This window comes from Acipenser ruthenus, chromosome 6 (genome assembly GCF_902713425.1).
Source record: "Acipenser ruthenus chromosome 6, fAciRut3.2 maternal haplotype, whole genome shotgun sequence".
NCBI classification, from domain to species: domain Eukaryota; kingdom Metazoa; phylum Chordata; class Actinopteri; order Acipenseriformes; family Acipenseridae; genus Acipenser; species Acipenser ruthenus.
The window spans coordinates 16,373,925-16,386,832 of record NC_081194.1 but is presented as its reverse complement, the minus strand read 5'-3'; the positions used below and the strand labels follow the sequence as shown (position 1 = coordinate 16,386,832).

Here is a 12,908-nt window from a genome sequence, read left to right as displayed (position 1 = left end):
CAGGAGAACAAAAATAAGATTTTGATCGTTTGTGTTCAATTGCCATTTGTCAGTACATGCACAGTATCAATATAATTTTGAAAAAAAATTAAAGAGTTTAAAATATTTTTCAATTTGAAACTTCAAAAAGTAAAAAGTAGATTTTCCATAATAACACACTGAAATGAATACCCATTGCAGGTAAAAGGGTGGTTTTCTTCACTAGTTCTATCCCAGACTTGTTTTTCTTCAATTTAATAACAATTAATACATCAATATGTATCTATAATAAAATATAAATGTTCACATATACAGTCATGTTTCATAAATTATACTTAAAAAATACTACTGTAAAATATAATTTACAAGATTTCCTACAATTGACATGGTCTGGTTCTTATTCTGTAGTGAATTCATTGCTTGAATCCTCAATTTAAGTAAAACATCCACAAAAGTTAGATGTTGTTTTACACAAAGCTTTATTTTACAGCTTTTTTTCAGCCATTTTGACTCATCTGCTGTCACTTAGCCATCCCACAATGCAACACTCAGTGCCAAGAGGGTGTAAGTGTGCTAGTTACGCCCTCCTGGCACCTAGATTTTGCAGTTGTGTCTTTATTACTTTCTCACTTTATTCAATGCAGTTTGTGATTTCAGATAGGTCCTTTGGGCACTAGATAGATCTCATCAAGAGCTTTAATTTGATATATAATATGCAATTTTCACAGAAATGTCACTTATGCCCCTCTGGTTCTGAGCCCTTATTATGTACTCACACTGAGGTAACTATGGTGGTAGCTTTACCACAAAGAGAGAACTCCACGTAGAAGAGAACTCCACTCAAAACAGTAGATCAGTAAACTCATCTAATATATTTTATGTGTATGTATGTTCATTTTTATTTACTTCTCAGTATTAAGCTATTTAATACCGTGAAATTATTATTGGGTAGTCTTTCTGCAAAGTTACCTAGTTCTGGGAGAATTAAACTGAAAGTGAAAATAAATTTATATATAGATTTTTTTTCCAATGGATTAGTCCAAGAAGAGCATTCCAGTAGCAAACTTTATATAATCCTGGAGCCGTGGGCAATTAGTGAGCAATATTTTGGTTTGATGCACCCAAATGAGTTAATGTATTTGCATCCCAATTTATGACTAATGTGCTGTAGAGCTTCTATTTCAATGAATGCCACAGATGGTATTACATTGTCTGGTTGTTGATTTTCTCACTGCCCTTAAGACATGTGATCACCACTGACCTAAAGAACTATCATGTCAAAAAGTAAAACCTACAGTAAAATCAATTAACAAAAAAAAAAATGAAGTTTATTATTGAATTCATTAACTGTGTAAAAAAAATGTTTCAGCTGTGTATATGTAAAATTAAATTTAAAAAAAGAATCATGTAACACTGAAAATGTATGTAAATGACAGTATCCAATTCTTGTTAAAGGGTTTTTCACCTTGTGAAGAATACAGTATGACTTTATAAATAGGAGTGACACTCAATATGGTGTGATCTACATGTAGGTTCAATAACCTTTCGTATCAAATGTCCCCCTTATTGAAAAATATATTTTTAGAAAAGTATGATCCTTATATTTTTCATATATAGAAATTGGCCCCTTTTGTATATATTTAAAATATATGGGATATATTTAAAATATATTTTAGTCTATAATCCATATATTTATATGTTGAAAATATATGGTGCACCGTATATTTTCATAAGTCTGTAATCCATATAAAATAAATAGATGGATTACAGACTAAAATATATTTAAAATATATCCCATATATTTTAAATATATAAAAAAAGGGGCCAATTGCTATATATGAAAAGTATAAAGATCATACTTTTCTACCATATATTAAAAAGATATATTTGTTCCATAATTGCCATGCCACATTTCCAGGTGAACAAGCCAGAAATCATTGTCCACCATGAACTAGATTCATCACAATTCAAACCATGCAAATAGAGCTTACTGTAGATATGTAATTTCTTTTTTGAACAAATGTACGTGTAAAGGTACATGTTTTCAAAGGATTCTTTTAATGAACTCTTATTTTTTGAAAGGAGAAAATTCCATCTTAATGTTTTAGAGACATTGTAGTTTGTTATTAAATGGTTTAAGAAATAAAAAATCTCTTTTCAAAAAACAGAATGTATTGAGAATATACCCCACCATTAAATGAATTTGAATTGACTAGCTTCTAAACTACAGTATGCCCAACCAATCACAAACTGCAACCCATGAATAAATAGGTCACTCAAGCTATGCCCATATTGAGTTTCATCACAATTTGATGACTTGTTCTCTGGATATATCTACAGATGTATAATGTTACGTACTGTATGTACAAACAAACCTCCCTGGTGTCAGAAATATGTCCCCTACAGGGGATAGAAAGACATTCCTTTTAGTCCATAGAAGGAACATGACAGAATACACTAACATCCTCCCCAGTGTACAAGTATTATCCCTTCCCTGCTGTACACAAGAGACCACAACCTGGCAATTCATATTTATGATAATGCATGCATGATACTGAACAGCATGCTGCATTTTGTCTTTTTCTAGTCCTTCATTGACAGCCACAATAAAAGTATCAAACTGGTGTGTTTAAATTATTATTTCAAATTCTAGTTTCTATTTTTACAACCCCCCCTTCCCTTCTTTTTTTGTTTGTCAAACAGGCTTTCACATGTCTCCACCTAGTTAGTTGTGTCTGTTACTCTACCAGTATTTGGGCTGTTGTTAGAATGTAATGATACAATGGAGAATACTCTGCAATCAGCATTGGAGACAAAAGTTACTGATAGTCCAAGCCTTCATTTATAAAAAAAAAAATGGTTAAGTCAGTGCTGGTTCTTCTGCTCAAATATACTGCGCTCAAAAAGGTGGAGGAGTACACTTGAAATGTTTATCTGAATTTGTATAATAAATAAGCCCTTAGTATTTGCTGCAAAAGGCAAAATCTGTTTGAAAAATACACTATGAAAGCATGCATTAGTTGCAGTATGCATCTGTAATCCTATAATTTGTGTATTTAAATAAGTGTTATATTTAATTTGAGTGTTTAAACATTGTTGTGTATATTTTAAACAAAAAAAAAACATGAATCAAGCCGTTGCCCCAGTGCTTGGGGTTGATGCAATGAAGTTCCTTGACGTTTTGTCGGCTACTGATCACTGGTGCCCTTGTTTTATGACGGCCACATCAAAGAAATGACTACGACGTGAGAACCAGCTAGTATAAACCTGATAACCCGGGGATTTATTACCCAGTTCTGTTCCCATGATTGTCAATGGGCAGCAGCCGCTGTGTGTCGTAATCCCCATTCTCTTGGTAATGCTGATACTTTTTCTCTTAAGGAATTTAATGGTCTGACAGTGATTTGCTAATGTAAATCTTTCGAACAGAGCCCAGGATAAAGAGAGTGGATTAGTACCACATAAAGGCCCATCTTGGAAGAAGGGACCGTTGTTGTTGTGCTTTTATGTGTTGCCTACACTTTGAAACCAGCAGTATGTTTAGGTACTTACAGTGATACCAAGGAGCTACTCATTTTCCTGATGAACCATGTTTTACTAGAATTGAATCTGCATTTTATTTAAGTTATGTTTTATGCAAGCGTCATCTTTAAATATCAACTGACGTCTGTAGAAAACATGTTTCTGGAATGTAATGAAGAAAGCACATTCAAGTTGTCAAGCGATCGTGTGATGAGCCCCTTTTGAAATGGTACGTCATCAGAACAAAAGTAAGGCCTTATGTTTAGGTGTAGAAAAATAACCATGAAATCGTGTTTCATCATGATTTTTGATTATTTCTAAACATTTCGAATAAAAAGAACACCATGAATCCTGACATTTATCTCATTAACTAAAAATGTATACACTCTGTGTGATACATGTATAAGTGTTTTATATTGTCAAGATACTTTTTTTGTGTTTGTTTTGTGAGTTGCACTATACAAAACATGGTTTGGTGCAAGAACAAAGGTGAAATTTCACAGCAGAATAAATAACATCAACAGTATATTCCTCTCAGAACACTTGTTTCAAAATGTGCCCCTTTGTGTTAAAAGACAACAAACTGTGTCCTTAAGAATTTTTTTTAGTGTACGATTTCACGTAGCAAGCTGCAATAGAAACACACTTTCACGCATAAGCTTATTCTTTTTAAAAAAAGACATTCTAGGCGTCCACATGTTCAAAAAGTATTTTTAATCAGTGATATCTGCAGACCTTTGTATGCATAGAAAAGGGGGTTACAAATGACAGCTCAAAAGGGGAAAAAGCAAAACAAGTTACAGTAGTGTCTTAAACAACAAATATTTCAAAGTCCTTTTTTAATGTTTAATTTACATTTTTGTAAAAAGTTTTCAATGTTTTCTCCACACAGCAGAGAAATACAAGTGCATCATAATAAAAGCAAGTGTCTATATTTAATATACTTTCTAGCCTCTGTTCTGACATATTTACATATTTACATATTTTTTGTTCATGAGTTGAAGCACTTAGAGCAATTTATCAGAATCTTGCTAAATTATTTATTTATTTTTAACTTTTTTGGTTTAGTGTGAAACTCCAACCTTCCCCCTGACTATTTAAAAACACAAGTTTGATCAAATAGATTTTTGTCATGTTTTACATTCAATGCCTTTTGAGATTGTTTTGTAGGGGTTCTAACATGACAACACACAGACTGATCAATTCTTGCATGTACAATGCAAAATCTGGGGAACTGCAGAGTCCAAATGGATATGATTCTAGTTGTTTGTCATTTTTGCTGTTATTTTCTTCTGTCCTTTTAATTTTTACTTTTTTTTTTTTTTTTAATGACTGCACCTGGTGTACCATTTTCACTGTATAGCCTTCTCTTTTAAGTGTTTCAAAAGTGTGGTGACAGTAATCCAGCCCTCAATGTTGATTTGGAGCTGTTGGTTGCAAAGTATCATGTGCACTTGTCCAGTCCAGATTATACAACAAAGTGTACCTTCAGACAAAAAGGTCGCTCTTGACAGAAGTTTAAGGACAAAGGCTTTTCAGTGTGTGGTGGTGTTTTTTTTTTGCTTGTAGTTCAAAAAACATGTTTTTAATCCAATCGCTAATAACATAGTTAGTATTAGCCATATATAGTTTGTCCAGTTTGTAAACTGCATGTAAACATTCTCCCATGTTAAGTAATGAGGACTTACAGGTTGGTTCCATTACTTGAAAAAAGAAGAAAGTGAAAGAAAACATTTATTTATATAACTTTTGAAATTGGAAGGAAAATTACCTTAAAAACACCCATTGCAAAATCACCAGGTTGGCGACGGAAGTTCTCAAACAAACATCTGAGTTGAAAAGTTCCTTTTAGGCACGGACATTAAAACGCCCCAACTTCAGTCCCCCATGGTCGATAAGGCTTATTGCTGCCGCCATTGCTACTTTGCTGAGAGCCTGAGGTTGATGAGACCACAGTTGACGGGCTGACGGCAGTAGCAGCTACTGACACTGTAGCGCTGGGTGAGAGCATTGGGAATCCCCCTGAGAAAGACAGTGGGAAAGCAGAGGCTGCAGCAGCGGCAGCCGCATGAACGGTGGCTGAGAGGGAAAGAAAGGAGGTAGACAGCGGTGGGACACAGGGTGCGACGCTGCCAGCTAACGGGGCTCTGAGGGCAGAGTCAGAGTGAGCGAAAGTAGCTGTAAGCAGTGCAGAACCATGTGGCTGAACTTCTGAGATCCTGCTACTGGTGCTATCCGAGGAAGGAAGTCCGTTTTGCTGAAAGAGTGCCGCGGGAAGGTGATGAAAAGCAGCTGTCCAGTGATGAGGGTGCAGTGGGTGGTGGTGATGCCCCATGGATGAAGTCATTGTGACTGCTTCCCGCTGGGAGGCACAGGTGCTGAGATGGGAAACCAGACGAACTCTCAGGGGATCAGTTGTGTCCAGCCCTTCAACCGAACTAAGGTATCTGGCGACTTCCGTTAGGCATTCTCTAAAACCAATGCTCATGAAGTCCATAGCCAGAGAATGAATATCAAAAAAGCCTGATGAAAAGGAAAAAAAAAAAAAAGCATAAATATTTGGGTAGCAGTGACTCAAAAACTTTTCTTGCATTTAGGCTAAGCCTGCTTAATATTTACTGAAAAAAAACAGTTAAAATGCTCTTTAGTTATGATACAGTATGTGAGTAGGCGCCAAACAGACCCTGCTTATGCTAAAATGTGTTGCTATGTTTGTTTTGTCTCCCGCCGCACATTTCTGCACTGTTCAGAAAACCCCAAACAAATCCCTGACTGGGCTGCCTGTGTGAATGAGCCTTCTTTACTCCCACAGAGTTATGAAAGCAAACACAAGCCCAGGGTCAAGTGCTCCTTTTGTCCCAGCAGTGCTTTCCCACGAGTTCAATCCTGCCTTTAGCATTGATTTCCACTCCTTTAATCTTGTCAAAGGGCTGTTTGCTCAGATTTCACTACAAAGTAAAAAAAAAAAGTAAAAAAGAAGAAAGCCAGTCAATGAACTATTTACCTTTACCTCCGGTTGCCTGGAGCATCTTTAGATGATCTACCGTCATTTGTAATATTTCCGCTTTCTCTAATTTGGCAGATCCCTGGGGATATAAAATAATTAAAGGAAATTAAAAACAACATTTGGAATTTACTTTATCATTTTAATGTGTGTGCACTGTTGCACTGCACAGCATAAGGCCTGTACTGTTGAAGAAGAAGAAGAAGAAGAAGAAGAAGAAGAAGAAGAAGAAGAAGAAGAAGAAGAAGAAGAAGAAGAAGAAGAAGAAGAATTTTGTAAATAAAAAATACTTCATTTTTTGCACTTTTTAAACATAATTTGATATATACTTTTACACGGGACATGACAATTATTATAAGATAGTACAATTACTTTTTCCTCAAAAAACGTAATATTAAGCTGCATGTACAGTACGCACATATTATTATGAAAAAATATGTAAAAATATTATGAAAAAAATGTAAAAAGTGAACAAACCTGTTTTTCAAAAGCTGTGGGAACCAATCGACGTAATTCTGATAAACTGTTATTGATACGATCTCTCCTTCTCTTTTCAATAATCTGTAAAGGAAAATCCAATATGTCAAAATTCTACATTCTACAATTACACAAAATTAAATGCAGAATGTTATTTCAGCAATTAATGAACATATAGCCTACTTTATTCGTTCGAATGTTTATCTGTGAAGGAAAAAAAAAACTCTTCCAGTATCTGAGAATAAACACTTACCCCTCTCCTTTTCTTTCTCGCCATAACTTGGGATGTTGTTGTGGGGGAGTTGGATCTAATACGTGAGCCACTGCTTTGCCTGTTTTTTTTAAAAAAGGAATAACTGCGTCGGTAAACCATTTGTGCTTCTCCAATTCATGTCTTTATCAGATCTATTTTCTTAACTTGACTAAATGAAACGTGATCCTGAGTCTCAAAGTGAGTATCTTGCTTGGGAAAGATGAGTGCCTTATGAAACGGATCAACAAACACTTACACATCTCAAGAACCAAATTAAAACAATGATGACCTAAATCAACTGACATTTCTTTTGTCTGTGTGTCTTTGAGTCTTGGCAAAGGAAGCGACTAGCCACCTTGTTTATTTAGTTACAGCTAATGAATAATTCACATCGTTTGGGTCGCCAGCTTTGATGATACAATGCGTGGATGCCGTGAAGAAGTTTGGTGAACAACTCTGGTTGAGTTTCTTAGGCAGAACTGAAGTGACAGGCATGCTATGAAGCGTTACAAATCATTCTGCACTTGGCAGAAAGTATTGTACTTAGGGAAACTTTTGATGCGGCACCTTTGTCGTATCAAAAGTGTACATGTTAACACTACAGTCATTTAAATGGATGTAAACTATGTATTCCATGGAAACTATTTTGGTAAATAATAAATAAATGCAAAGCTCAGCACTCACCCTGAATAGTTATTTTCACTCCCAACATCTATGTTTTCGTCCATGTCACTGTCTGAAGTTGTGTCCTCACACGGTCTCTTCATCGTTACTGCGAGTTGAAAAAAACGTTTTAAACGAAAAATGAAATACTGAAGCAGTATAATCTGGTGCAGCTAAATACAGACTTGCAGTGCTGACTTCACAAATCTCTATGAGCTTCTTTCCCACGCAGCAGCCGAGCCTCAATCACGGATTTAGGGAAAGCCCCCGCCCATACCCTGTCGGTTACGCCCCCGCCGAAACAAGACCACGCCCAAAAGCACTCTAAATTGCATTTAGACTCAGCCCGCTCCAAATAAATCTTTACTTTTCATTGGCTGTGCCTTTATGGTGCTGGAGCCAAACACTTGTGGCTTTCAAGAAGCGTGGGAAACAGAAGCAGTACCTTGAAAAATATATCAAGCGCACCTTCAACATTTCATATTGACCCAAATTCATTATTATTTTCCTTATAAAGCTGAAATTAAATTTGTTTAAACTAAATGTGCGGTTCCCTAATGATTGTTACACATGCATATTTCAGTCTTATATGGTAAACGGCAGAGGAACTTGATGCTTAGAAATAGTTAAATGTTATATATTTATACCAGATACCAAAAAAAAAAAAAAAAAAAAAAAAAAGTTTGGGAATGCCTGGGTGTTCCTTGGTTGTATATCAAAGCACATTAAAGCTGCAGTATTTGTATTTTATTATTGTTTTTTGCCCATTATTTATTAATGTTTAATGTTAAACGTGGATATTATGCCTAAACTGTGGGATAATAATAATAATAATAATAATAATAATAATAATAATAATAATAATAATAATAATAATAATAATAATAATGCTTGCATCCAGGAATGTAAGATGTTCAGTAACGTAGATAGTGAAAAGCTGCCTACAAAAATACTAAAATAATCATTAAAATAATATGAATCATTGTTTGCTTCTTTTGGTTTTACGTGGATGTTGTCGTTTTGTAACTGTATTTAAAAGACAGTTATGACTCATTTTAAAATGTATTCCCAGGCGTTAAGGGGGTCGACGTATGCATCTCAAAACCCTAAACAGGAGCACACACACACGCACGCGCACACACACACACACACACACACACACACACACACACACACACACCCCACAAGCACTAAACAGTAAGCATTGCCTTTTCAAGGTGCAGGTAAATGAAGCCTTCGCTGTTTAACTGCGGTTGGTCAGAAGTGACAAATAAAAGTGGTTTTGTCCTGAATATGCCGGGGGGTATAGGACAGACCCGTGTGAACAGAAATCTGACACTTTTTATCGTTGCTTGCCCTGTAATTTAAACTGTCCGAATTACACAGTGTCTGCAAGAAGTATGGTTTTCACACACACACACACACCCACACACCCACACACACACACACACACACACCCACCCCAGATCCAGGCTTCTAGTGAATACATTTACCTGGTCATTACCTTTAATTAGCATAAAAGGCGATTAGAGGTCTGAAAGCTTTAGCGAGATGCATTGTGCTCTTTTTAATAAACATGATGTAATCACAAATAAATGACAAAACAATTCAACTCTTTAAGAACTGAAAATCAAAAGTTTCGAAAACGCGTTGCAAGCGAACAAAATAAAAGTAATTCTACACCACGATCATTTTGTTAGAGCTATGAACCCCCCCCCCCCCCCCCCCCCCCACAAAATCCTTCAAGATATCTCACTAAGCTTATTTGCAAATTGAACACAAAAATAAGAAAATAAGAGATAATGTGGAATAACAAATGAGCACGTCCAATCAAGTTTGTGTTTCTCAGTGTCCAGTTTTGATATAGGCCTAATAGCCATTATGATGTACACCATCATTTCACATGAAGACGCGATGTGTAGAAAAATAGACAGAAGTGTTTTAAGGAAAACGGCATGCAGAGCGTAGGCAGGTTGAGTTTACATGGCATGCTGTGCCAGCGAGATAAATGGTTATACGCATCTTGCGCGATGCTTATTTGTTTTCGTGAGTTTGTTGTGTTTTTCCTGGGGATGTAGTAAATGTTATATAAAGGTACTGAGATGTTTCACACCCCATTACCCCTCCCGTGACCCTTGAAACGTACCCGTCGTTTAGGAAAAGCACAATGACAACTGTCGTCCACACGCAACAGAAAAAACGCAGAAAAAAAACAAATATCGTTCCCAGGAGATCAGAAAACTTCCCGAACAAAGGACAAGCTCTTTGGACTAAAAAGGTAGGAAGGTTCACCTTTCAAGGGGTAATTGCACCAGGGCACGGTTTGATGAGGCTGTTTTTCTCGACACATCATTTAAAAATCTATCTATCGATCTGTTAATATTTTTAACAATGGACCTATCTAACTAAAGCCTATTACAGTTTTTATGCCAACAAATATAGATATTCGTTTAAATGAGAAGAAAAAAAATGTTGATGCAATTTCATTCCCAAAATAATATATTGAAAGTTTTATTGTTTACCAAAAAAAAAAAAAACAGTTTAGTTGCATGATAAATTATTGTACATTTCGACACACCCTTGCTGTGTAACCAAATTAAATTGCAGCTGCTGTATTTGTGGCAGAGTTATTTGCAATAATGCAGTATATATTCTTAGAAAATGTGTTCAAAATAACACAGTTTTCTATTAGGAAACCGTTTGTAAATGTAACATCAACTTTTAACTTGATATCATGTACTGTACTTTACATGTACTGAAACATCTAAAGGTCATGATGGTGGCTAATTGTGACATTTGCTGGACAGGTGTCCAGATTCGTAGAAGTGAAAGTCCCAATGCTGAGACAATACATAGTTGCACTGATATTAGCAGCCTTAAGGTCAGTTTAAAAAATCCGCCATAGTTCTAAAATATGTATACACCTTTGGGATAAATATAGTAATATGTTTACACCAAAAAAAATGATTATGTTCCAATAAAAATCTTAGAATTTTTTTTTTTTAGATTTGAAATACGTTTCTTTAATACTTGTCGTTTTATTGGATTTACTTGTGTAATTAGTCTAAAAATATATAGCGAAGAATGTTATTTTTTTATTACAAAAAGATATTCCAATACAAATATATATGTTTTAAGTTTTATAAAAATGTGACATCTAAACCGTTTAGAAACAACAGCCCCTATAAAATAACGATTATGCAATTATTACACTTACATGTGTAAACAATTATGTGTCATGGGTAAAAAAAAAAAAAAAAAAAAAAAAGTGAAATAATTAAACCTTGGGAATCAAAAAGGGAACTGGTCTTTGATGTGCACTATTATGTATTTAAATGTGTAAAATCGCCTAAAGGTTCAGTGAGGGTCACTCACGAGTCCCAGATGGAGACACGTGCTGTTTGACTGCAAGACTCAGAGTACACAAAAGGCAACGGTTCCCACAATAAATGAAACACTTAACTGGTAATTAGAGAAAGCCTAGCAGGACAATGGGCACGATAATCTTTGCCAGAAATACTCACGATTGGTCATGTAGCCTACAATACAAAAGAAATATAATCAAAAATATAATGTGGCATTTCAGAATCATAAGCCTGATTTTACTTTAGTGAATGGTCCCAATACTGATACCTGTGGTACCCCACTTGTTGCGTGACTCCAGTTTGATGCCTGGCCTCTAATTATAACTCTCTGCTTTTTATCTTGTAACCAGTTATGAATCCCTGCTGTTACTTTACCATTTATTCCTACTGATTTAATCTTTAGATATAGTCTTTCGCACAGTACTTTGTCAAATGCTTTTTGAAAATCTAAGTAGATGATGTCATACGCACTATCCTTGCCCACTCTAGTAGCCATCTTCTGAAAGAAATCTAGTAAATTAGTTAAACAAGATCTACTCTTTCTAAAGCCATGTTGCCTGCCTCCTATAATGTTGTTGCTATATAAATATTCCTCCAGTTTGGTTCTTATTGTAGTTTCCATGATTTTTTATATGATTGATGGTAAACTTATAGGTCTGTAGTATACTGAAATATATACTACAGATACTTGGCACATCAATTTTTATTTATTTATTTACTTTGGTGCCTAAGGATGCAGGAAGTGGGAGTGCTGGTGCTTCAGCTAAACTCACAGCTGTTCTCTTGTTAACTATGAGCAGTGTATGGTTGATCTGCACTGCCTGTAATATTGTCATGAATCAGCTGTTTCACCCAATTAGCATTGCTATGTGAGGGCTGGCATTTAGTGTTTCAACCAATTAGCACAAAGCATTGCCATGTGAGGATGGGTGCTTACTGTTTTAACCTATCAGCACCAAACGTTGCCCTGTTATAGCGAGCGTTTTCTTTCCAAAAGTCTCGCAGCTGTTGGTTTTGCTGTGATAACTGAGCTCAGCAATGTCTGATGGTAAACCGTGAAAAACATTCTCTATCATCCAGCACTACATTTAAAACAAAGCCGAGCAAGGAATATTTTAACTGTTAACATGCATGTCAATATATCTATCAATAAACAATATTGTCTGAGAAATAAGCTGCATGTTGGAATTATAGGTACTGTACAGCATTGTGCAGATATGCCACTGGAACTGGTTCTGCCATTTGGTGCTACTAGTGATTGTACTTAATAAATGCTCAGTTAGTAAATATTATATATTTTATGCTGAAACACCTGTCCAATTTTGTGTGTTTACTATTACAAAAACAGTAACTTGAAAAAGATTGAACAGTAAAAATAAGTTTATTAGAGCTTCTTAGCAAAAAAGAAAAATTGCATCCCTTCACTCGGCAGCAGTCCTTACCTTTTGTTTCAATTTGCAAAGTTTTTACTACGCTAAAATATATATTTTTTAATAAGGTCAATAGCGCCTGCACAATATTTGTTTGGTGCTAGTTCTATAACAGTTTGGAGGAAATGCTTAGGGAATTGGCCCATAGATCAGATAGATTATATATATATATATAGATAGATAGATAGATAGATAGATAGATAGATAGATAGATA

General features: G+C 35.3%; 1 protein-coding gene across 1 annotated transcript; it reads right to left on the bottom strand.

The window, feature by feature from the left end:
* Positions 1-4,805: 4,805 nt before the first annotated feature.
* LOC117410819 (hairy/enhancer-of-split related with YRPW motif protein 2-like) lies at positions 4,806-8,137 on the bottom strand. Its single transcript, XM_034017662.3, has 5 exons — positions 7,920-8,137; positions 7,236-7,314; positions 6,983-7,066; positions 6,506-6,587; positions 4,806-6,024 (listed from the first exon to the last, which is right to left on the bottom strand). The coding sequence occupies exons 1-5, from the start codon at positions 8,000-8,002 to the stop codon at positions 5,363-5,365; spliced, it is 990 nt and encodes a 329-aa protein (XP_033873553.3). The 5' UTR covers positions 8,003-8,137; the 3' UTR covers positions 4,806-5,362.
* Between the last annotated feature and the right edge of the window lie 4,771 nt (positions 8,138-12,908).

Coding starts and splice junctions, on each gene's coding strand:
- LOC117410819 (XM_034017662.3), bottom strand. CDS start 8,002: ATGAAGAGACCGTGTGAGGACACAACTTCAGACAGTGACATGGACGAA. Junction 7,315..7,919: donor AGTGAAAATAACTATTCAGG/GTGAGTGCTGAG, acceptor TAAAAAAAACAG/GCAAAGCAGTGGCTCACGTA. Junction 6,588..6,982: donor CCACAGCTTTTGAAAAACAG/GTTTGTTCACTT, acceptor TTATATCCCCAG/GGATCTGCCAAATTAGAGAA.